This window comes from Pleurodeles waltl, chromosome 3_2 (assembly GCF_031143425.1).
Source record: "Pleurodeles waltl isolate 20211129_DDA chromosome 3_2, aPleWal1.hap1.20221129, whole genome shotgun sequence".
Taxonomy (NCBI): Eukaryota; Metazoa; Chordata; class Amphibia; order Caudata; family Salamandridae; genus Pleurodeles; species Pleurodeles waltl.
The window spans coordinates 44538274-44564268 of record NC_090441.1 but is presented as its reverse complement, the minus strand read 5'-3'; the positions used below and the strand labels follow the sequence as shown (position 1 = coordinate 44564268).

The 25995-nt window shown below is 45.3% G+C and overlaps 1 protein-coding gene across 5 annotated transcripts in view; it reads left to right on the top strand.

The window, feature by feature from the left end:
* Positions 1–25995, top strand: part of DTX2 (deltex E3 ubiquitin ligase 2) — a 357713-nt gene that overhangs the window by 303234 nt on the left and 28484 nt on the right. For all 5 annotated transcript variants that reach the window (XM_069226713.1, XM_069226715.1, XM_069226711.1 and 2 more), the window contains one exon: positions 9865–10026. In XM_069226713.1, coding sequence (XP_069082814.1) covers positions 9865–10026 — 162 coding nt within the window. The remainder of the gene's footprint in view (positions 1–9864; positions 10027–25995) is intronic.

Genomic DNA, 25995 nt, shown 5'->3' with positions numbered 1-25995 from the left:
GAACAGGACCTTGTTGAGGAGAGTATTCCTCTGTATTAAGATCTACTAAGCACTGGCCAGGAAGCAGCCTCTGGAAGGTCTGAGTGCCCATTCCACCGGGACTAAGGCGCCTTCTATTGCGCTAGCACGTGGAGTACCCTCGCTTGACATCTGCCAGACTGCAATGTGGGAATCAGTTTGTACGTTCACGTAGTGCTGCTGCCTTGACAGCAAGGTCCACTGGGAAGGACATTAAGTCTGCTTAGTCTTGCACAACTTTGTCTCAGCCCATTCCCAGACGCTTTACCTTGGGAGGTACTTCTTTGATATTTATTAAGGTAAGGAATCTGGGGTCATAAATATCCTTCGGAGGAGCAAGTTACCATTGGGAACGCTCTTTCTGGTGGATATTCTATCTGCATATTACTCACTGCTCCCACCTCATCATTCTGTGGAGTGGCCTCTTATTTGATTGAGAGTTCTAGCTGCAGATTCCTTACCTTTGTGTTTCACCCAGGCATCAGCTTGATCCGCCGAATTTTCTGAGTAGTACCCCTATGCGCTGTAAGGTGATGTAGATTGACTGTTACATCAGTCGTCTGAGTCCTCCGTGCCAGATATGATTGTGGGTTCTATAGAGGCGCCACCCCAATTCGCTGATGCCAGGTCTTTTCTTTCTACGCCAGCTAGTGCTGATCCGAGGAGAGTTACCCCTCAGTGACTTTGACTGGCTTTTTTTCGATTTTTGTTGAATATTTTTCGTGGAGTTTACTACTCCTGGTGCGTCGAGGATATTATTGAGGATGGCCGGGTATAAGCCCTGTGGGTCGTGTCATTGTGTGATGTTCGTGATGCATCTGCACCACATGTGTCTTTGGTGCCTGGAGTGTGACCACGACCTGTAGTCGTGCTCCTAGTGTTGGACCATGTATCTTAAGGTTTAGAGGGAGCGGTCCCTGAAGCTGATGGCGGCCTGGCGCTCAGCTCTGTGCAAGTCAAGGTCCCGGGAGTGGTCACGGATTCCTAAATCGTTGTAGCCCCACTCCAAGTCTTCGGGACGATCGGGTAAGTCGAAGCATGAGAAGAAGTCAAAGCACTCTTCAACTTCACCGCGTCCCTCAGCGGACAAGACCAGGGCGTGTCATCATTCTAGGCCTCTTCCTGTGGAGCCCAGGCTAAGTTTGAGTTTATCAATTTATGAAGCGCGAACAAATGCCCGGGGGCGTCTCGGTGCTGCCTCTAATGCCTGGGATAAGAGATTTCTACTTAGGACTAAGTGATGGTAAAAGAAGGCAGTAATGCTTAATATCCTGAGAAGGAAAACTAAAGAGCGGGTCTCCTAAATGATGGACTTCATCTAGTAGCCAAAAGGGAGATGTACCCAGCTAGGGAAGACTAAACAACCATGTTTTAAGGAGGTTTCTAAAGGATAGCAAATTAGGCTGGTTTCTCAGGTGAACTGATAAGTTCCAAAGATGAGCAGTATAGTGGGAGAGGCTTCTACCACCCCAAGATGTTTTAAAGATTCTCAGGGTGGTTAGCTCCTTAGCAGTGGACGATCTAAAATTACGAGGAAGTGCCATGCAATCCTATTTTTCAGGGGGGCTGAGCTATACTGACAGAGTGTTTTATGGGCGATGCAGAGAGATTTAAAGGCACCTCTTTTACTGATAGGAAGCTAATGCAGTTATTCTGCAGCCTTTGAGACTGGATTGTTTTTCAGGTTCTTTGGTAGGCGTACAGCCACATTCTGAATTATTTGCTTTTTCTTTAGGATCCCAATTTGGGCATCAGCATAAAGGGCGTTGAAATCATTAAGTTTGGCATGGATCAGCAACGTGACCAGTCTTCTGAAATTCGTGGGGCAAAAAAGGAAGATTTTTTTTTTTTTTTTACCAATTTCAGCGTCCATAAACATGAGGATGTTAACTAATTTGTGTGGTCTCAAAAAACAAGTCTGGTGTCCATAACAACACCAAGATTTCTGGCCTTACTTATTGGGATAGGTGGTGGTCCAAGAAAGAGGCCATCAGTCAGACCTCCATAAAGATGCATCAAGACTTACAATGAGGACCTCAGTTTTATCTAAGTTTAGTTTTAAGCAATGATAACTCATCCAGTTAATAATTGCTGACATGCAGTTTTTGAAACATAGGGCATTCTCATTGGTGCTTTCGGTAATAGTGGCCACGATTTGAGTATCATCAACATATGAAACTAATGAAAACAAAATCCCTAATCAGTTTCAAAAGAGGGGTTATGTAAATGTTCAGTAAAGTGGGGCTCAGAGAGGACCCTTGAGGGACTCCACAGGGAAGGGTGAAATATTTGGAAGTAAAGTCCCCCATAGCAACTAATTGCACTCTTTCGTGAAGAAAAGAGCATTGCAGCGTCAGAACTGAGCCTTGAAATTCGATGTCGGCCAGGCATTTTTTTTAGAATTGGGTGACTACTGTGTTGAAGGCAGCAGATAAGTCCAAAAGGATCACTACTGCCTTCTTTCCTTTGTCCAAGATATCTCCGATTTCTTCAGTCACTGTGATAAGAGCCGAATTGTGCATAATCCAAGTTATTATTTTGGTCCAGGTATTCTATCAGAGAAATGTTGAGATGTCTTCCAAGGACCTTGACCAACAGCGGAAGTCAGGAAATTGGGCGATAGTTTTTGTCTTCCGAAGAGTCTATCGTAGTCTTTTTTTAGAAGCAGAAGAATTGATGCTGTTTTCCAATCTGATGGGAAGGCACCAGTTGCCATGATGATGTTAAAAAGAGCAGCCAGGGGGCAGACAATGGCATTCTCCAGTTCACGGAAAATCTTGGCTGGGTATGGATCTGATGGAGAAACTGGTTTTGTGAGATATAAAAACTCTGCTCTCCGAGCAGGGGAGATAGTGGGAAACTCACTAAAGGGGTTTTGGCCCAAAATCGGCACCCCCATGAGTACCAAAGGTGGTTCTGGGCCGACTAGGTTGCTGAGGTCTGTGTAGACCGATTCAACTTTATTTTTAAAAAATGAACCTAGACTATAAGAGTGATCTTGAGAAGAAGGTAACTCCTGGGCTGCAGGCAGAGTTACACAGCTTCTACACTGTGCTCTAGGAGAGTTTGCACCTGATTTCATTTTTCCGGGGGGATTTTTTTTTTTTCCAGATTTGATCAGATTTTTATATTCAAGAATTAGCTGTTTGTTTGCCTTTTTTCTCTGGAGAGTATAGAACTCTTTAAAGTGTTTCCTGTATCCTGCACTTTTTTTCATTTCCCTAAGCTTAGCCGAGAACCAAGGGGCTGTCGGTCAGGCTCTGGTTGTTTTCATCTTATTCAGGGAAACCCACTTGTTTATAGCAGTGTGGAGCCAGCCAGTCTGTGTAATTGGCTGAGGATGTGTTGATTATCACTGGAGGGTGAGGGAGAGGGTGAAGATGCCTTGAGGGTCATCTTTAATTCAAAATAGTTACTCCTTCCCCAGGCTGGACCACTTTGGTTTGAGGCTTAATGGGTACTGCAGGCTCAGATGCCTTCAAATGGGAAGTGAAAATGCAAGACCCTCTGATCATACCAGGTAACTTCCCATCTAGTTTGAGGCCTATGAAATTAGAAAAAATGCTGTCAAGCGTATGGCCAGTGGCATGAGTGGGGGCATTTACCCATTGTTTTGGAGATTGTCACAGAGAGCGGTGGTGTTGCTGTTGCTTGTATCCTTGTATCCTCAGTATGGAAGTTAAGACCTCCCAGCACTGTGAGGTTTCCGAGAGAGATGCTGCTTTCTAGGAAATTAACGCAAAGGACGGACTCCAGGAACCTTGTTTTGAGACTGGGGTGGGAGGCGGTGGGGGAGGAGTGGAGTGGGAGGTGTCTCTATAAAGCAATAGTGCTTTATAGGTGTGGTGGTTAGCTTTGAAGCAGAGAAAAAGAGCTTCACAGACGTAAATTACTATTGGTTTGGTGGAGATAGTCAGATTGTCTTTATGGACAATGCTATCCCTCCACCCTGTTTGTCAGTCCTGTCAAGTCTAATAATAGAGTAACTGGGGTGAAGAGCTTCTACTAGATCAGGGGCGGATTAGCTATCTGCCCAGGTCTTTGCGATATCTGGTCCTGTTAGGTCCAAGTAGTTGAAAAAATCATATTTATGCTTGATGAGCGATCGCAGAGACGCGCGCCTCCCTGAGTTTCCGGGGAGCCAGAGCGAACTCTGCCCAATTGAAAGAGTTCTATGAAGCCATGCGCCTCATTTTTGGGCAGTCTGACACTGCTGGCGTGCCTATAGGCCCCACAGAGTCAGAAGGGGCCCCTTTGGGTTCCATGGAAACAGCTTCTGCTCCTAGGGGCACCCAGGGATCCATGCGCTCCTGGTGCCGCCCGAGCCCCTGAGAGGTACTACTCCAATTTTTACTGCCAACTCTGAAACTGAGCCGGATAGGCGTCGCGCGACGCCAACTCAGACGCCGGCCGGAGTCTTGTCTCCTATGTCGAATCCTGAACCTCTTTCCTATGGGCTAGGTTTTGGTGAAGAATGGGAGGGGTCGCTGGACACTGTGAAATACCAGCTCCAAGACCCTATGAACTGGCATACAGACTTGGGTGAAGCCAGCCGACTGGATACTTCTGTAGCCACTGGCATGCATTCTCCACCTACCCTGGCTACGGAAGAGGGAGCTTCATGTTCTATGGTGGTGCGAAGAGCAGCTGAGGTCCTAGACCTGGAGTGGCCTTTACTGGCAGTCAGGACTAACCTCCTGACAGAGGTGCTTCAGCCTGGAGCTTCATCCTCCGAACCCCTGCTCCCATTCAAATCAGCTCTTACAAATGTCCTCCTGGGTACCTGGTCCAAACACAGCACTGGGGCTACTGTGAACAGGACAATTGCCCGCCACCATCTCTCTGCTCTGGCTAATCCAAGTTTTCTGACGCAACACCCAATCCCTGAGAGCTTGGGTATCCAAGCCACCACCTTCTTTTTCTTCCGCCTGCCTTGCATTGCAGCCTGTGAACACTGCATGCCTTTTGGACCGTTATTCCCACACACTGTGGAATATCATTGCGCAAGTGTTGCTACAGGTCCCGGAGGATGCCTGAGCTGTACCCCCAAGCAATTGCTGATGGGAGAGAAGTTCACGATCCGATGTGAAATGTACACGTCCGACTCACTGGATAGAGCGGTTGTTTCGGTGGCGACGAGGTGCAATGCCTGGTTGAAGATGTCTGGCTTTTCGGAGGATGTCCAAACCAATCCAGACCTGCCCTTTGATGGCATCCATCTGTTCGTAGAGAAAGCGGACTCAGCGCTCCAGTGCTTCATGGATTTTTGTGCTATGGCCAAGTCCTTGGGCCTCTTGGCAGCCCCTCGTCCCGCTCAGTCTTCTTTTTGCCCCTTTCTGTGGCCACAGAAGGGGCACCCAACTTTGTCCATTTCCATCCAACCAACGTGTCATGCATGCTGCCTAGACTGCGTGGTCAGGGACATGGGATCTATCGACCTTGTTGATCAGGTAGCTAGTAGTCTGGCCATTCCCCACCCTCCTACTCCCCCGCAGCTGTCTCCAAACCTTCCTAGTCTGACTCCCCACTGAAGGAGTGCCGGAGGTAGGATTCGCCTTCACCTGCTCCACTGATAATCCATCACATCAGACAGGTGAGTTTTGCAGATAGTCTGAAAGTGCTACTCTCTCTCCTTCAAGACTACCTGTCCATTCATGCCACCGAGAAATCTCTCTGTCAAGGTCCACCGCCATGTGGTACTGCAACAAGCGGGCGTAGTGGGGTCGTGGACCCTTTGTCAGGAGGCTCTGCACCTCTGGACATGGCTGGAACATCAAGCCATATCCCTGCTGGTTCAACATCTGGCAGGCTTTGAACACCGGAGCAGGCGAATTCAGCCGAAAATGCCTATCGGATCACGAATAGTGTCTCCATCCAGAGGTGGTGCAAGGTTTCTTTCAGCAGTGGGGAGAGTCTTAGATCCGTTTGGCTCCTCAGAGAATGTGCAATGTCAGCAGTTTTGCGTGTTGGAGTTTCCAAGGCGGCAATCGCTCAGAGACGCTTTTCATCTCGAGACAAACTCGGGCTTCCTATACTCCTTTCCGCCCATACCACTTCTGCCTAGAGTTCTCAAGAAGATCAGGAATGACCAGGCCCAAGTAATCCTTGTGGCTGTGTACTGGGCACGGAGACTCTGGTATCCCGAACTGTTGAGCATAGCCATCGATCCTCCAATCAGACTGCCTCTTTGGGAGGATCTTCTGTCCCAGCACCAGGGGAGGGTTCTACACCCAAACCTGTCCTCTCTCTGCATTCTTGCTTGGAGATTAAGCAGCGACAGTTGACAGCTTTTGACCTTCCCCCAGACTGTAACATTATCTTGGCAGCCAGGTGAACCTCCACCAAAATGTTATACAACTTTTGTTGGAAGAGATTTATGGCATGGTGCACAAACAAATCTGTTGACCCACTTCCTGCTCCTCTTTCGGAGGTTCTCTTGTTAATACTTTTTTGTGGCCCAGCAAGGCTCTGCTCTGGCACTCTCAAAGGTTATTTGTCTGCAATTTCTACTTTTTTTAGGTTGTCTGATCAACCTTCTTTGTTTAAATCCCCTATTGTAAACAGGTTCCTTAAAGGCTTACACATATGTTTCCTACTTCCCCATTCATTATGCCCCAATGGGATTTGAATTTGGTTTTGACCTTTCTGATGTACTCTCCTTTTGAGCCTCGCCACAATTGTCCTCTCAGGCTTCTCACTTTGAAAACAGCCTTCCTTGTGGCCATTACATATGCTTGCAGGGTCAGTGAGTTGCAGCCATTGTCATCTTAGCCGCCCTACCTTTCCATCTATCCTGACAAAGTGGTGCTTCGCACTAGGGCCTTCTTTCTACTAAAAGTGTTTATGCCCTTTCATCTAGCCCAATCCATCACCTTGCCTACTTTTTACGCCTCCCCATGTCCTTCTAAGGAAGAGGAGAGACTCCATCGCCTGGACCCAAACAGAGCGTTGGCGTACTACCTTGATCGTACAAAAGAGTTCTGGGTGGATGATCAACTCTTTATCAGTTACGTGGGTGCGAAGAAAGCTCGGGCAGTGCAGAAGCAGACTATCTCCAGATGGGTCGTACTCTCCCAAGACTTGCCCTAGTGAGTAATCTGCTACTCACTGGCCAAGGAGCAACTACCTGAAAGTTTGCATGCTTATTCTACCAGGCCTACAGCCACGACCACTGCATTAGCACACAGAGTTCCAGTCTTTGGTATCTGTCAGGCAGTATCATGGGCATCTCTTCACACATTCACCAAACACCACTGCCTTGACTGACAGACAGGTCCATAAGGATGGGTACTTTGCCCGTTTGGTCCTGCAGGACTTCGTAGTATGATCTTGGTTCGCTGACCTTCCTCCGGGGATGGTATTGCTTGGGTATCTATTCAAAGGTAAAGAATCTGCAATTAAAATTCTCTATCTGATGAACAAGTTACTTACCTTTGGTAATGCCTTAACTGATAAAGACATTCCAGTTGCAGATTCCTTACCGTCCCACCCATCCTGCCTGCTCTGCAAACTGATTTCTATGGATGGGGACTCTGGATCATGCTGACTCCTAGGGGAAATTAAAAAGTAAGGAACCTGGTACTAGAATGTCTCTACCAGATACATTACCAAAGTTAATTAACTTGTTCTTTAATGTTTTAAAAACTTCCTACTTAGTATTCAGCCCACTAGTACCAACATTTGTTCATGCTGTACATCTGAAGTCATGGCAAGAGAAAAGATAAACTGATGTCAGTGTGCAGGGATGGGGCTTGTGTGGAGCTCTACAGTGTCACTTCAGGGGCATTATGGAGTCAGCTCTGAGCCGCACCCCATCACTTAGCAATGCATGAGAGCACTACTATGAATACGTTTTCCAGATCCAGGTGGGCGTCAGGGATATTCCAAATTGAGGAATCTGTGGCTAGGTAGAGTATCCACCAGAAAAAAAGTCACGGAATGGTAAGTAACTTGTTGCTTTTAGCTAGGCTGGACCATTCGCCTTAAGCACATCCAAATCCAAGTAGAGTATTTGGTGTCATACGTTTCTGTTTCCCCTCAGTTTCCCTGTACATCAACCATGAGACCTTCAATCGCCAAGTGTGTGAGTTTTACAATTTCTATAGACACACCTCTGAACATTCTGATGAATGTGATGGCTATTTCCTGTCTCTGTTAAGATAACCACTACCTCTGTTGCGAGTGGTGCAAATTGAGAGACCCTTATTGGTAACAGTTTAACTCCTGTCCCTTTGCTCGTCTTGTAAGTCTCAACTGAGGGTTCCTGTTAGTGTTTTCCCTTAATCATTGGGGGTGTAAAGCATGGAGCTGTATTACTTGGTGATCATTCATTTATTCACCACTGCTTGCTTTTTAAGAAGCCTGTAGTATCTATACTTGATGTGTGAACAGTGATCCATGAGGGTGCTCAGGTTGTCTACAGCTGAAGCTCCTGAATGGGAAAACAAGGAAGCAAAAACTACTTCTCTTGACACGATCGTTTCTGCCTGCCGGTTTTATTCCATGGGTTTCACCGCTACTTCTTGTCTACTCAATAGGAACGGTTTCTTAGAACATAGGTCTAATGTGACATTCAAGCAATCATCGGCTAGTGGCTTATATATTACCCTTGCTGCTTTTATCCTTTCTGCACACACCTATTTATCTACATTTGCTAATTCCCCCACCCGACCATTGACTCATTCTCATATTCACTCACTTGCTCATCCCCACATACACAAACTTGCCAGTTAGTAGTATTGCATCTATTCATATATCAACCATTTACAAAGCAAATAGGTCTGGGATTAGCCTTCTGCGACAATCGTTCATCTTTTTAAAACATTTTCTCCATTACAAATATGCTATAAAAATAAAAAAGATCAGTTTTATGATGTTTTTTTCAGTTGTGCCATACTATTATTTTTTGTGCAAGCGACAAGAAATTAACCCTCAGCTCTGCACTCGTATTGCCGACTGCTGCAATCTTACAATGTCATTAACCTGCTTCATAGCATCAACTTTAAAAAAAAAAAAAAAAAAGAGACACAAAATAAATCACCATTTAACTGGGCATATGAAGTGCAGGAAAAGTAAATAGATGGAATTTAAAAATAAAGAAAAATAAAATTTTAAAAAGCACATTTAAAAAAAGCATCGTCACAGAAGAGAAATAGGAACTATTTTTAAGAGAATATGAACAGCGTGTTCAAACTTTGTGCAGTTACTCAAAGTGAAGCAAGAAAAACTGTATAGTGGGCTGTTTGCTGTGGTTGCCTGAAGTAAAATGTGAATGGTAGTTCAGCAGACAAATTGATGTAGCCAGCTAACAAAAAGCATCTCTGTGTGTATATTAAGTAGGATTCTTTTTTTAAAAACAAAAGTGTAGTGAAACAGTTAAAGCTGTCTCAAAGGCCAGACCTAACAAAAACAAAATCCATAAATATTGACTTTTTGAACGTTTGTTTTTTGTTCTCTGCACTCACTGTGGATTGTTTAAAATGGATGTGATAAAAGCAGTTGTATTAAACGCTGAGCATCGCCTGTTGGGGTGAAAGGGCTTCCTGTAGCTCAGCTGTGTAGACCAGTAGTCCATCTGATGTTCCTGTTTATCAGTGTTTGTTACCTTTTCATGTAATATGTTCTGTTAATATGCCATGATGGAAACATTTTAAAGGCACAAGGTTTCTTCATCCATGTGCATGTGTCGGTAAGCTGCTGTTCAAGATTGTTAAATTACAGAAACAGCTTAAAATATGTCATTGTAGTTTTCTGGCTCGTGACCAAACCATGTGACTATTGTGAGCCCATGGTGTGTATTATTTACCAAGTTCCATTCTCAAAAGCTATGCTCTGTGCTACCTACAGGATGGAAGTTTGCAGTGTCCTGCCTGCAAGACCATTTATGGAGAGAAGACAGGGACTCAGCCTAAAGGTAAAATGGATATCTACTCAATTCCTCGGTCTCTACCTGGACATCCTGACTGTGAAACCATTCAGATTGTGTACACGATCCCACCAGGCATTCAGGTATGTTATCATGCAACTGTGTTCATGATGCGTTTCCTTTAGGAGAGTCTTATAGGTCTGCCCATTAGGAGAAGGGCAGTCCATGCTATTTGTATGTTCAGACTTTTGCATGTAAAAAGTGACATTTAGATATGGAAGTGGAATATACCAAACTATAGTTACACTAACTGACCCTACATAGGCACAAATATTGAAGAATCATAATGAAATAATAATGTGGAAGTATAACACTGAAAGCTGCCAGTGAAAAAGGCATTGTCCCACTAGGAATGCAGAAATACATGTCTACAGGGAAAACACTGCAGTCTGTTTAAAAAGTAATTTTAACTTCTCAAAGAGTCCAGGCATATCAGGAAAATTCCTTGTAACGAATGGTAAATCTAGATTCAATTAAGAATATGAACATGAGCATTGTGCTGTAGTAGCAAAACAAAGCAGTCAAAAATAACTTTTCTTCCTTCTTCACTATAAATAAGTTGCTGATGAAGAATGTTGGATGCAGTTAGGATCGTGAGATAACATTTTTTGCTCTACCTCTGCTACCTCCAGGTCTGTTAGACAGCACTGTGTGTGCCTCGGAGATGACCTGGGCACGAGGCAATAGAGGCTGAAAGTGGGATCCGTAAAACTAAGTGGAATCCTGTAACAGTCTTGAGAACCCAGACATCTAAAGTAATGCAATGCTCTTTAAGGCGGAACGTTGCCAAAATACCTTCTCCTAGAACCTGAGGTGAGGGTGAGACACTCACTAGAGTAAGAACCACTGTTGGACAGGTCCCTCGACGATTCTCTGCTGTTCCATGCATGTCCTGCGCCTCGTGAGGCTAAGAAGCCTCCAAACCGTGATTGGTCTTCTCAATATCCTATTCTGGAGTATTGCCCTCACTTGGGGTGTTTTTCTGTGGGTGGCTTGCTGAGGGCCCCTGCCAGGCCTGTAGTCACTGCCTCTGGAATGTGGTCAACCCATGGGATGTACTCCACCTCTTCCTTCTTCTCCTCCTGTAGGCAGTAGCCTCCCTTGGTACATTGTAAGCCTAGTAGGGCCAATTGGGACACCAGTTTAGCATTAGATTATAGTGTGGCATGAGCCAAGAGAGTCCCACAGGGGGAATTTTATATTGTTTATAGTCCTTAGTTGGCCAAGCGCTCAGTGGAGGATAAAGGGGTGTAACACCCTGGAAGTCTAGCGGACTTGAGACCCAGCACTCCTCTGTCATGTTAGTCTGTTAGTTTCATTACAGACCCCACTCGGGGCATCATGCTTCAGTCTCGTGGGGATGAGTCCGACAAGTAAATAATTTTCCCTAAAGGGGAGAGGTGTAAATGCCACTGTTAATAGGTCCTGTAACATGGGAGCAGGTGAAAAAAACGCTTTTGCTGTGCGGTTGCATTACTGCTGAAACCGAAACGCCAGCAACGACATGCAGCAAGAAGCCGGTCTACAGGACTCTGAGCCGGTGTGAAGCTCTAGGGGTCGAATAGCTGTTGCTCACCAGCACTCCTCACTCTTCTCTCTGAGCTGCATAGGAAATCAGAGTCAGAAAGCCAATTCTGCAGCCTTTTACCTGTAAGGGAAAAAAAAGTTTAAAATTGGGTTTGAGGTTAATACAGTCTGCAATCAAGCTTGTTATAAACATCACGCTCTGAAAGCAATACAGTACGCTCAATGGCACATTTGACTAGAGAGTTGAAAAAGACTACTTACCTGCTGCAGGAGCAGCAAAGAAAGACTAGGGTAAAGAAGTGACTGTGACAGTTGAAGGGGACAACGGAGAGCTCATTGAATGTGCTATTGTCCTAGTTTTCTCAATGATCATAGGAAATGTAGTTGATGGTTGCTTTTTCTGTTAAGCCAATGGAAAGAAAGATGAAAGTTATGCATAATCCTCGCCTTTGGTCCTGACATAGAAACTAGCTTCCACCAGACCATCAACAGACCGCTGTTGTTTATTGAAGTTAAAACCAACCAACCAATATGTTAACTGATGTTTTGCAGACCTCTTCCGATCCCTTACTGCCATTCACTCTCTGCCATCACCACACTGACACTTTTTTTTATATATAGGTATACACTGAGCACTTGTTAATTATTCAGTCATTCTGCTAAATATTTCCCAGAGCTCTTCACTCATGTTAGCCAATATAGCTGATTCTCCACTGCAATATATACAGAAAATATATGTATATATATATTATATAATGCAAAGCAAATAATGAATTAAAATAATATGCATCACCATGAGGCAAGGGCACATCTCCTTCATCTCCACCCTATCAGCATCAGATCGCCGGATCTCAGAATCGATCGAAGAGAGAGATCAATTATCCTCACGGGAAGGATGACACACCCCAGCGTCCTGGGCATGTCTGAGATCTGAATCACTCTCGGTCCCTGATCCATCTGGTCCCGGCCTCTTATGCTTTGAACAAAGAAGAGAGGAAAATTCTAGAACCTCCCTCTCACTGCCGAAGTGTATTGTTCAAAAAATGCTGATTACTTTAGGCCAGCTTTGAAAAGAACACATCAGGACTTGCCCGCAATCCCAAAGTGCCCCTGCAAAACAAGACCGTTCCCTGCCCTCTTAGTACATTCTTATCCGCCTAATCCCTTAGTGGGAAAGAACACAAAAAATAAAAACATGAGCACATTGTACAACGTGGACAATTACTTACAACTTTTAACGTGGCGGTGGCTAATGCTAAAATAACATCAATAGGCAAAATTAAGTTGGTGGTCACTAATGTGACGGTGTGCTGCTAGGCTAAGTGCAATGTGGAGTCATTGGTCAAAACACAAAAATCATTACAGACCCCAACTGGGCAAGCTTAAAAGCTGAATTTATCAATCCCTGACTCTTAAATTGTCTACTTGATCCATTATGCCAGGCCTAGGGACAGGGCTGGAAGAGAAGGCTTCTTGAGGGAAATCAAAATTATCCACCCAGGTCCCTTCTGATTTTTTTTATTTTTAACATACCTTGTACTTCCACAGCCTTCTCACCACACTTGGTGATGGATGGATATGCTGGGATACACCATTGTTGTGTACCTTTCTTGGGCGTCCTTGATGTGTGACCACGGTAAACTCAGTCTTGGTCTCTAACATTTAACAGCCCTTCAAACAAGATTCCACAAAGCATCAGTTAAGCCAAAAAAGCTCTGCTGGGCAGATCCTTGTTATCAGGCCAGTCCCTGAAGTATTTTCCAGAACAATACATTGAGGGCACAATATTTCAGTTCAATCATTAGACTTTTTTTAAGATCTGGCCAACATGTGCTTCACGATTGGATATCTTCTTCAGGGCCACGTGTTCACAGATCAATCACACTCAATTGTAGCATGTGTGATACAGTAGCATTGCAGAAATAAAGGTAGCACAGCTTCTTTTCGTTGCCACAGTAGTAAGTTGGGGAGCCTCCAGGGAAGCCACGGAGCTGTTGGGCGGTGCAGAGCCAGGCTGAACGGCAGGACATGGCTGAAAAAAGCAATCCAGTTGCAAAACTTGTGTTGGCCAGATCTTTATAAGTGCAAAGATTTAATTGGAATGTTGTGCCCCCAATGTATTCTGAGAAATTTTTGAAACTATGTACCAGGTTGGGCAGGCTAATATAGACTGAGGGCGAAAGACACCAGTCTATGACAAGTGAATGCACAAATGTAGTGAGACAATCCCTGAAGTAAACTTTTTAACTGTAACAGGGCATACTGACCATTATATTGAATAGCCTTTTCAGTTCCTCTAAGAAGTCTTTGTCCGAAGGGTGTTCCCATGATTTTTCATCTCTCCTTTATGACCCACTAATATGGCAGATTTGAATGCGTGGACTGACCTGTATGCTCGTGCCTTTCCTTCAAATGACAGGCAGGAAAACACACTTCTGATGGATACTTCTAACCACAGATTCCTCATCTTTAGAATATTCCAGGCACCAGACTGGAGCTGGAAGCTTTAAAACAGCATTGCTCCCGCTGGCCAATATAGTGTCATGCTCGGATTGAATTTTATCCGCCCGAAGTGACCAGCGAAGTTCCAAACAAGTGCCACCTTTGCGCGCTGACTTCATTTCTTTCCCAGTCTTTGTGCACGGATCTGGAGCTCGGTTCCAATTTTCTCTTTGTCAGTTGATGAATTTTTTCCTTCAACGTTCTTCTCTCCAGCGTGCAAGGGGAACCATGTGCCCTCCTAGAACTGCAGGGTTTAAACCCTGCAGGGACTGTTCCGGGAACATGAAGTATGTATGACACCAAACACTTAAAGAAGTCAAGGAATTCTCAATCCTTCTCCAAGTCGAGGGTTCACACATGTTCCACTTCTTTGGACCATACCCGCAACAGATCCTTGTTGTGGTTCTAGTCATCCATTATGTTGAAGCAGATGCACCAGAAAGCAAAGCCGGATTCATCCAAGTCCCGCCACCGCAGATAGAGAATCACAAGGATGTTAGGGTGCCTCTCAATCTCGCTCCCAGTTCCCACCTGAGGAGCTGATTCTGTAGCTGATCCCGATGCACCCTGAGTTTCTGGGGCCATTGGCGACATTACAACAAATTAAAGCCTTTAAGGGGGTCATACTGCAAATTTTCTTCCAACTCCTTCTGGCACGTCTTAGGTCCCATCCATCCACGGAGGCTTCCATGTGGCTTACCACCAGCAGGTCTGCCCTCCACGCTGTTGTGCTTCCTGAACCTGTCTTGGGTTCAGCTCCGGCACTGAAGCTGATTTCTAATCAGACACAAAAATCCATGCCGGTTCCTTTGGTGCCGATGCCAGCCCCAAAACCACCAGCACCATGTCCCAATATTTCTAACCAACTTAGAGTCAGTCCCACCTAAGGTCATGTCCTTAAGCCATATGACGTGCCAAGCCACAGTTCAGTCCGACTCAGACAGATCCATTCCTTCACCTTGGAGACACACCCTTGCGCTCCAGCTACTTTTCGGTTCCAAACCCACCCCCACACCATCCACCCTGCAGACCATCAATAGAAAACAAAATGTGGTGATGAGACACGCAGCGGGGGACTCACCGCTGCTGTTTATTGAAGTTAAAACCAACATGTTAACGGATGTTTTGCAGACCTCTTCTGAGGCCTTTCTGCCCTTCAATTAAGCCCTGGCTGACATCTTAGTAGGCATCTGGTCTAAGACTCGTTTTTGTCCACGTGTGACTAGGCAGGGAGCCAGACACCATACTTCAGTGCCAGGTGTCCCTTACTTCTTGTCACATCACCATACATCTGAAATTCTGGTGGTTCATGCTTTCACCAGCATGATGAACCCCAAATCATCCCCTGAAACCCCCAGACAGAGCCAAATAGAATTATAGCATTGGGAAACAAGTGTTTTCGTCAGCCATCCTAGCCCTCTGTCAGTCAGTTTCAGCTGTTTGCTGCAGAGGTATTCCCACACTTTATGGTACCTGGTCATGGAGATCTTGCTGTCAGTCTCTGAGAAATGTTGGGTTTGCCTAGCTCAAACCCTTCAGAATGGTCAGGATGCTCCAAGTATACTATTTTTACTGGACAGCTTTGACTACCAGGGGCTTCTTTGGGGATGTTCAAGCCTCACTGATGGATATGCCATAGGAGGGCTTTCGCCTGTGTGGCTAGAAGGCCAATTCCTTATTGGAATGCTTCAAATAAAGCTGGTCCAAGGCACGTTTCTTAGACCATTCTACCTCTACAGAAATCTTAATAGTTTTACCCTTTCAAGGCTTTTCTACAGGGTTAGCATACCTGCAGTGCCAAAGTCCACCACCTCTGCAACAGGCACCAAAGGACCAATTTACCTTTGATAACACTCTTCCTGGTGGATACTTTATCTATTCCTCGCCGCCCTCCCACCTCCCTGTCTCTTCCAAACTGGAAATGTCCCAAAAAAGGAATTTCCACACTTATATCTCTGATTATTATTGGGCTACAAGTCAAGAATGAAACTAACATCGGTGGACACATGTGGCACTTCAATGTGGCTCCGTTCATCACTTCCGGGGAAGAACAGTCAGGAGAGGGACACATGACACCACCTATAACGATGGAGCAATGCTTTTTTTTAATATTCCAGATCCACTGTGACACCTGGTGATATTCTAAAGGTGAGGAATCTGAGGCTAGATAGAGTAATCCCCAGAACGAGAGCTACCAAAGGTAAGTAACTTGTTATTTCTGTACTTCAGCTTACACAGGATTCAGGCGCCTTTCTACAAACCAACAAGACTATGGCTGCCACTATAATCTATACTTTTTGTTATTAATAGGTGCCCAACACTCGTATAGAAAGAATGCAGTCCTTGCGAAGTCTTATCTCATCATGACCAGAAATCTGCAAAGCTATCCTTTGCGAAGATCCCGCCCTAAAGAGTAGATTAATCTTTTCCCCAGAATTCTAAACCAGACTTTAGATACCAAAATACTACTCCGAGTGGCAAGCTCTCCTTCAAAAGGTTTGCTACCACAAGCCTACTGTTAGGCACAAAAATCCATACCTCCTTTCGGCTTTGTGTTTCACTTCCAAAGCAGGCATATAAAATAAAGCATTTTATTAACTTCAATTAGCCCCTACTGGTTTAAGATACAAACATTAAAATGTTATCCCCAAATTGCAGGGTATAGTAATACACTGAAATCCTCTACTTAAATCAACCTTAACTACACTCAGAACTCTAAACGGAATCAACAGCCATAGACTTGTCAAGTCATCCAGCAACTCCAGTTTTCTTGTACATGCACAATCGGGCGACAGATGTGCGGCAATGACAATTAATGCTTTATTTACTGTCAAGAACACCAAGGGAATTAATTGCACCACTATCTCAGTGCCACATCCCCACAAGGGAACGCGATTCGTAGCTCGCGTTTTGTTAGGTAAATGAAGAACACTCAGCATTTCTATCTCATTTTTTTATGTTGTCACTTTCACTCCCAGAAAGGAGAATGTTTCGCCAAGGAGCAGCGTGCGTCTTAAGTTCTGAGATGGACTTCCTTATTGAGTCATTTGATCAAGAATTTAGCTGAAGCCTTCACGTTAGCCGTTGGAGTCTTGAGGAGTTTTTTGTTGTGATATTGAGTTTTTTTTCCTTTTTTCTCTTTCTTAAAATTACCACATTTTGGGTCAAGTATTTTTATTCCGCCTTTTTGCCTTTCTTAAAAGACCGCTTGTATTCTGCTTTGAGCATTACGTGTTGAGCCTGCAGTTCTTCCATGTGCACGCAAGGTGGCGCCTTTCATTCTCTTTCCGTCCTCTTTGAATAGATAATTGTTTCGGCTTGCGTTTTATGTCGAGCTCACATGCATGAACAAGCATTGGCAACAATAGACCTGGGCTACTATAGGCTAATATTTTCTCTGTTTTAATGGCTGTGCTTTGCACATAAGAAAGGTTGTTGGATATTTCAGTGCATAATACAGGAGTTCACAAACCCTTACTGGTCAATACAGCGAGTGACAAAGAATTACAAAAAAAAGCCTGTTTCACAAAAAAACATGGGGCCAGACGTACGAGTATCTGGTCGCACGTTGCTACCAGTAAAGATGTCCAAGAACTGATGTATGTGTTAATAGTTCGGATCTTAAAAATCCGAGTTGGAATTCAACCTACCTCATAAATATGAATGAAGTAGATTGCCAAAATGCAAATCAACTAGAATTGGATGAAATCACAAGGATGGTGGCAAACAAATGGAGGCACTCAGCCCCACATCCTGATACATATTGGCAAAGTCTATAGGTCTCGCCTTTGGAACCTATTGGCTTTTCCAGTGGTTTCCAGCAATGGTGTACAGCATTCCCAATGCTGTGCAGCATGCCTTTAAAAAAAAAAAAACTTTATGTAGCTGGCCACCTCATTTTCTAGGCATGTGCCTACAAAATGTTGAGAGCGCTTCTTTTTCTGTTTGCTGATCCTAGTTGGATTCGTAAACAAAGAAAAAGGACCATGAGGGGGAGAAACACAGGGGAGAGGGAACAACGAGGGTGCCACGCAGAGGGTCTGGGAAAGCAATACAAAGAGGGCAAAGCAACAAGAGGGTATGCGGGAAGCAGCATGGCGGGGCAGCACGGGGAACTAAAACAGGCAGGGGGACACTGTTGAGAGAAGCAACACGGTGCAGAAAAACAGCATTGACTGGGAGCAAACGGAGTAAGAGAATGTGGGGGGAACAAACGCATGAGAGCACAACGCAGAGGTGGGGAGAAGTATGGGTGAAAAATCAATGCAGGATGTGATAATTACATGAGGGTGGGCGAAGCACATGGGCAGCGAGTGCGGCAGAAACATATTCAAGGAAGGAAGCAGGAAAACACATGCACTCTTGTGGAGGCTTAAACAAAAAGTAGCGCCTGACAACAGAGCAGTGGAAGGACACAAGTAATGGGTCCATGCTGTAAGGGAGGGACAAACCAAATGAGAGGAAGTGAAGTCTTCACACGCGAATAAATTAGAAACAAGCAAATGAGAAAAAGTGAAGCCAACCAATGGCAAACAATGGGTGGATTTAAAGCCCACTGAAAGGTAACAAAGTGCTTCGAAGCAGACATTGAGACTTAAAATAGCTCAAGGAATCCCTTCAGATAGGGGAGTAAAGTGATCAGCCAAGGCAGCCATCAAAACGCTTATCCCTGTTTCTTGCAAATAGGTCTGTACAATGACACAGGTAAATAATGTTTTTCTAATATATACTTATAAAGAACGCACACATAAAATTCCCATGTTAATTGTAATTTGACCTTCTGTTTCAAGCAAAATAAATGCATCGTTTCAGTAGCAAGGCTGAAACTAACTTAAAGGATAATTATAATGGTTAATTTCCAGAGTCCGTAAAGAATCTACATATGTATCCAGACATTATCATTCTAGTGTGGCCAAATAGTTGGAGATGCTATCCATTGTGATGCCTGTCCTCTCTCCAAGAGAATGATGGTAGTTGCTACATCGTTACCCCAGCTCTCATAATGATAAGGAACCATATACAGGAACCAACCCCTGCTCCTTGAACTCAACATCAACAGTTTTTCCCCAAAATCTTTTTTGACAGCATGTAGTATTTGTCATCTCCTAAAACTACAGGGTTTAAACCGTGTTACGTGTGTCACGAACAACTGTTGGTCACAGACCCACAAGATGCCTGTCTTGGCTGCGTGTGTATCAAGAATGGCTCTAAGTACTGCAACCGAAGCTCCCCGATGAATCTGAAGCCCATCAGGGAGAAAGATGCTAAATTCTGTCCCTGGGCACAAGATTCAGGGTAGATCCCACTTCAAGTCCCAAGCCCACTCCCTGTACTGTTCGACATCTTCATGTAAGCCCAAGACACAGTTAAGACAAGCCACAGAAAACACAAGAGGTCCAAGTCAGACTATTTGCCTTCTCGAAGCGCCTCTGCCTTTGGCCGTTCCTGGACTCTTTTACCTCATGCCGGTTTTTCCCTTATTGGAGCTGCCCTCTGCTCTAGACACTCTGGTACTGGATTCCACTGCAGCTCCGATTTCAGGACAAGCTTTGGCTGGACGTGCCTCATGTTACAATATACAATAAATAAAGCCCAACCTGCAGGGGGAAACTTGACGCTTAGACCACCAGTGGCAACACTGGGCCTCTGGGTGGAACAGACCCTACCTAAATACACTCTACTGCTATGCAACGTTGCCCTTAGTTGCCAGAAACCACGTTATTAGATGGTGGGGTAGTCCAAAGGTTTCGAGATTGGAGCACTGGTCGGCAAATATGGACTTTTGCTTGCCGGCAGAGAAGTCTGTATACAAGGCAATAGGATGCCCTCAGATATTTCAAAAATAGGAATGTGTATGGTGTCTCTGAAACGTGTCAGATTGTTACTTCAATATGTTAAAGTTTTCATTGTTTCTACCACTAATGGAAAACTTAATGAAAATAGTACAAAAATAAAAAAATAAAAGGGTACATTCTCATTTGGAGGTACCCCTGCCTCAGAGGAAGTATATCATATCTGGAGGGTGGAGACACTCTTTGGCTCAGATTCTGATGTTCTTCAAAGTCTTGAGCATATTCCCCATAATGAAGACTATGATGAGGCGGACTGGATGCTCCCTTTCTCCTTGTACTTCGAGCTCCAAAATGTCAGCTTGGACAGTTAACCAGAGATAGAATTGAATTCACCCATATGGCCCCCAGCCAAAGAGAATGCTTCTTTTGCAGTGGTGGTTCCTACAACTGTGGAAGTACTGGACTTGCAGCGTTCTACAATAGAGACCATTACCTACCTGACCGAAAGGTTGCAGCTATGGCCTTAAACTTTGGAGATTTTACTGCCCTTTAATGAAGCCCTGACTGATTCACCCATGGCGGCCTGGCCGCAGTCTTGCTCAGCTGAATCAGTGAGTTTCCCTGTTGCAGGAAGACACAGGCCTCCATTGGGTGATCCAGGTTCGTTGCCACAGCATGCTACATCTGAGAGCCCTATAGTACAGGTGTCTGAGTAGAGTCAATCCAAGCTTCTTTCCGACTTCTCCAACAGAACAATCAAAAAGAATAAATAGTGTGGGAAAGAAAGTCTATCAGCCAGTCTAGCACTTGCATACTTGACTATTGTTTGTCTGAGTCTCTCTACCTGCGCCCTTTGTGACATAGCGAATGCGGTCTTACATAATTTGCCTGAAGATTTACTTCATTAATTCGCCAAGAAAGTACAGGATTGCCAGAACATGGCGAAATATATCTTAAAATCTGACCTGGATACCAGGGATTATGTTGCCCAGGCTGTGTGCCCTAGTGTTGTCCTCAGATTCCACGCTTGAATGTGCCCAACCTGATTTTGCAAGAATGACCAAACCTCGCTCATGGAAATGCTCTTTGATGGAGCACTTCTAAGAGCAGCGGAACTATGACTCAGTCTTTGGGGTTGCTTTCTCAGTCTCACCAATTCTGTGAGCAATATTTGTATACTTTGGGAAACTGAAGGGGCCGTCCCTATCGCTAGAGGCAGACCTCGCAGCTCACCTAACAGCTATTTCAATCTTCTTGTGCTTTCACTGGTATGGTGGTGGTATGGAAGAGGTCACAAAAAGAAGTAGCTTGATGATGCTGCTGCAAAGCTTCTTTAGTTTTTCCTCCATTAGCAGTTTGGGGCCTGGATGAAACTAAATGTAGCACTGTTAACCTCATTTGTGCACTATTAAGTTGGGCCATTGGGACCTTCAAATTGTTCTGTAAAGGAGTGGTGTTCCCTTTCTGAGCACCTCTGGCTTTTGTTCACCTGTCAAAGGATCATGCCTTTATTCTTTCCAAAAAAGTGATGATAGTACTTACCAAGAAGGCGGTCAAACTGATACCCGAGGCACAGAGGAGCCTGTGTTGCTATTGAAGGTACTTTCTGGTCCCAGGGAAAGACAGGAGCCTAAGACCAGTTTTAGCCATCTGAGTATTAAACTCATTCTACAGGAAGGAGAAGTTCAAAACCATGACAGTTGCTCCAGTTCTGCTGGCCTTGGACCCCAAGGATTGGCTGTTGGCCCTGAATCTGTAGGACATGTACTTACTTTCATGTGCCACAGGAAGTATGTCCACTTTGCTTTGGAGTCGGACCACTTCTAGTTTAGTGCCCTGTCTTCGATCAGACATGAAGCCATCAGGGTTTTACGAAGGCCATGTCTGTGGTCGTGGCCCATCTTCTCGGTTTGGGAATCCACAAATTCCCATTCCTCGATGACTAGCTTTTGAAGGTGAGGTGGTCTCAGCTAGTCTCAGATAATCTTCCGACAGTGGAGTTGTTTTGCAGTGTGAATCTTTTTTGGATTCACATGCTGTGCATTCTGCCTTCTAGTGGTTGGGTCTGGAATTGTCTGGGTTTCTTCTTTTTGCCCCTCTTTTGGTCAGTGTCAACCATATGGTGCCTTGTCCATCCCCTGATAGACGCACTCCCCACAAGGCCTCTGTATATGGTCACAATCTTATGATTCTTTTTTTCTGCTTTTGAGTTCAGAGCAGGGCTCTAATTTCCAGAGAATACATGCTACTGCAGCCCCTTACCTTCTCTTGATAGGACTAAGGAGTACCTGGTGAATGATCAGATTGGCAATGAATGTGCTGCTGCTAAGAATAGAAAGAAAGTGGTACAATTACCTTATTGCAATGGATTGTCCTTTCCATATAACAAGTTTATGCCTTGGCCAAAAAGGACCCTCCTAAGGGCCCCTGGGCTCACTCCACTGGGGACCCTTGTGTGGTGCTTCACAAGTTTAGGAATCTGCACTTAGAAGTGCTCTTCAGAAGAGTAAATGACTTAACTTCAGTAGTGTTCATTCTGGTGACCATGATATCTAACTGCGTACCCACCTCTTTATAGTGGACTCTTGGGCATTAATAAGGTTCCAAGTTAGAATCACACACTATCAGTGCTCTGTCTGTCAGTCATGCTCCATGTCAGAGCTGACAAAAAAAAACGAATGAATAAATTGACGGCAACATGTAGAGTTGGTGCCCATATGTGGCTCCATGTCGTCATATTAGAGGCTGGACGGAGTCACAACGGAGGCCAGTAATTCCACCTGTCAGTGCACAAGAGCTGTTGCAAGGGATTCCAAATTCAGTCAGGCACCTAGGGAGAATCAAAAGATGAGGAATCTGTAGTTAGTATTTACACCAAAATAAGGTGTTCGATGGCATCTGTCGCTGTAGATACGCATGTTTTGCATAGCTCGCCATCTGGTGTTGGGCCGGAGTGTTACAAGTTGTTTTTCTTCGAAGAAGTCTTTCGAGTCACGGGACCGAGTGACTCCTCCTTTTGTCTCCATTGCGCATGGGCGTCAACTCCATCTTCGATTGTTTTTTTTCCGCCATCGGGTTCGGACGTGTTCCTGTCGCTCCGAGTTTCGGAACGGAAAGATAGCTAATTTCGGAAGATTTTCGTCGGTATTGTTGCGTTCGGGATCGGCGTAGTTAGATTCAACATCGCGTCTAAGATCGAAGAGCTCCGGTGCCCTTCGGGGTAATTTTTTCGATCCCCCGTCGGGGCCTGGTCGGCCCGACCGCGTGCAGAAGAACGCCGATGGAACGGACCCCGTTCCGTTTCTGTCCCAAATGCCACAATAAATACCCCTATACAGACCAACACTTGGTCTGCAACCTGTGCCTGTCACCTGAGCACAGTGAAGACACCTGCGAGGCCTGTCGTGCGTTCCGGTCCCGAAAAACACTCCGAGACCGTCGAGCCAGAAGACTTCAGATGGCGTCCGCGCCGACAGCCCACCGGGAGTTCGAGGAACAAGAAGAGGAGGGAACCTTTTCGATCCAAGAATCGGACTCCGAAGGATTCGACGATACACAAACCGTGAGTAAGACGTCGAAAACCACTCAGAAGAAGATTTACAAGGCCCAGGGGACGCCACTGCCACCAGGCCATGGCTCGACCCATAAATTCGGTGACCGACCGTCGGCACCGAAAAAGGCCCAAACAGTGCCGAGATCGTCCGACTCTGGTCGAGACACCGGCACGCAGCCTTCTCGGGACCGAGAAAGTGCTGGAGACAAGCATCGACACCGAGATACCGGTGTAGACACGGCTCGACGCCGAGACAGCGGCACCGAAGAAGATCGACGCCGAGAGGTTTCGGCCCCGAAAAAGAAAAAAGTCACCTCGGAGCCGAAAAAAGATGCAGACAGGGTTTCGGTGCCAAAACAAACTGCAACCGACCCAGTTTCAGGCTCTTATACAGAAGAGCACTCGCTAACCTCCCAAATGCAAAAGCATAGGTTTGAGGAAGAGCTACACTCAACTGATGTAGACCATATGCAAAAGCGTATTTTCATACAGCAGGGGACAGGAAAAATAAGCACCCTTCCCCCTATTAGAAGAAAGAGAAGATTGGAGTTCCAAACTGAACAAACACCACAAACAAAAGTGGTGAAAAAAGTTACCCCACCACCCTCTCCTCCACCTGTGATTAACGTCTCACCAGCACAAACTCCATCACATTCCCCAGCTCACACCACCATGAGCCAGGGTGACCAAGATCAAGACGCATGGGACTTATACGACGCCCCAGTGTCAGATAACAGTCCGGAGGCATACCCTACGAAGCCATCTCCACCAGAGGACAGCACTGCGTATTCTCAAGTGGTGGCTAGAGCAGCACAATTTCACAATGTAAGCCTCCACTCAGAACAGGTCGAGGATGACTTTTTATTCAACACACTCTCCTCCACCTACAGCTCCTACCAAAGCCTGCCTATGCTCCCTGGTATGCTCCGGCACGCAAAATAAATCTTTAAGGAGCCGGTCAAAAGTAGGGCAATCACACCAAGAGTGGAAAAAAAGTATAAGGCGCCTCCTACAGACCCGGCTTTCATCACTACACAGCTGCCACCAGACTCTGTCGTTGTAGGAGCAGCTAGGAAAAGGGCCAACTCCCACACATCTGGAGATGCACCACCCCCAGATAAAGAAAGCCGCAAGTTCGATGCAGCTGGTAAGAGAGTCGCAGCACAAGCTGCAAACCAGTGGCGCATCGCTAACTCCCAGGCACTACTTGCGCGCTATGACAGAGCCCATTGGGATGAGATGCAACATCTCATTGACCATCTGCCCAAGGACCTACAAAATAGGGCAAAACAAGTGGTTGAGGAGGGACAGACCATTTCCAACAACCAAATCCGCTCCTCCATGGACACTGCAGATACAGCTGCACGGACAATTAATACATCTGTAACTATCAGAAGGCATGCATGGCTCCGAACGTCTGGATTTAAACCAGAGATTCAGCAAGCAGTTCTCAATATGCCTTTTAACGAAAAAGAACTGTTCGGTCCAGAAGTGGACACAGCGATTGAGAAACTCAAAAAAGACACGGACACTGCTAAAGCCATGGGCGCACTCTACTCCCCGCAGAGCAGAGGGAATTACAGCACATTCCGTAAAACACCCTTTAGAGGGGGGTTTCGGGGTCAGAGCACACAAGCCAGCACCTCACAGGCAACACCGTCCAGTTACCAGGGACAGTACAGAGGAGGTTTTCGGAGACAATATAGAGGAGGGCAATTCCCTAGGAATAGAGGAAAATTTCAAAGCCCCAAAACCCCTACTACTAAGCAGTGACTCACATGTCACTCACCCCCTCCACACAACACCAGTGGGGGGAAGAAGAATAAGTCATTATTACAAAGCATGGGAGGAAATCACTACAGACACTTGGGTTCTAGCAATTATCCAACATGGTTATTGCATAGAATTTCTACAATTCCCTCCAAACATACCACCAAAAGCACAAAATTTGACAAAACATCATTCCAATCTCCTGGAGATAGAAGTGCAGGCACTATTGCAAAAGAATGCAATCGAATTAGTGCCAAACACTCAAATAAACACAGGAGTTTACTCACTGTACTTTCTGATACCAAAGAAGGACAAAACGCTGAGACCAATCCTAGACCTCAGAATAGTGAACACATTCATCAAATCAGACCACTTTCACATGGTCACACTACAAGAAGTATTACCATTGCTAAAACTACACAACTACATGACAACTTTAGACCTCAAGGACGCATATTTCCATATACCAATACACCCATCGCACAGGAAATACCTAAGGTTTGTATTCAAAGGAATACATTACCAATTCAAGGTACTGCCTTTCGGATTAACAACCGCACCAAGAGTCTTTACCAAATGTCTAGCGGTAGTCGCTGCACACATCAGAAGGCAGCAAATACATGTGTTCCCATATCTAGACGACTGGCTAATCAAGGCCCATTCGTTAATAGAGTGCTCAAATCACACAAATCAGATCATACAAACCCTCTTCAAACTAGGGTTCACCGTCAACTTCACGAAATCCAACATTCTGCCGTGCAAGGTACAACAATACCTAGGAGCCATAATAGACACAACAAAAGGAGTAGCCACTCCAAGTCCCCAAAGAATTCAAAATTTCAACACCATCATACAACGCATGTATCCAACACAAAAGATACAAGCAAAGATGATATTACAACTCCTAG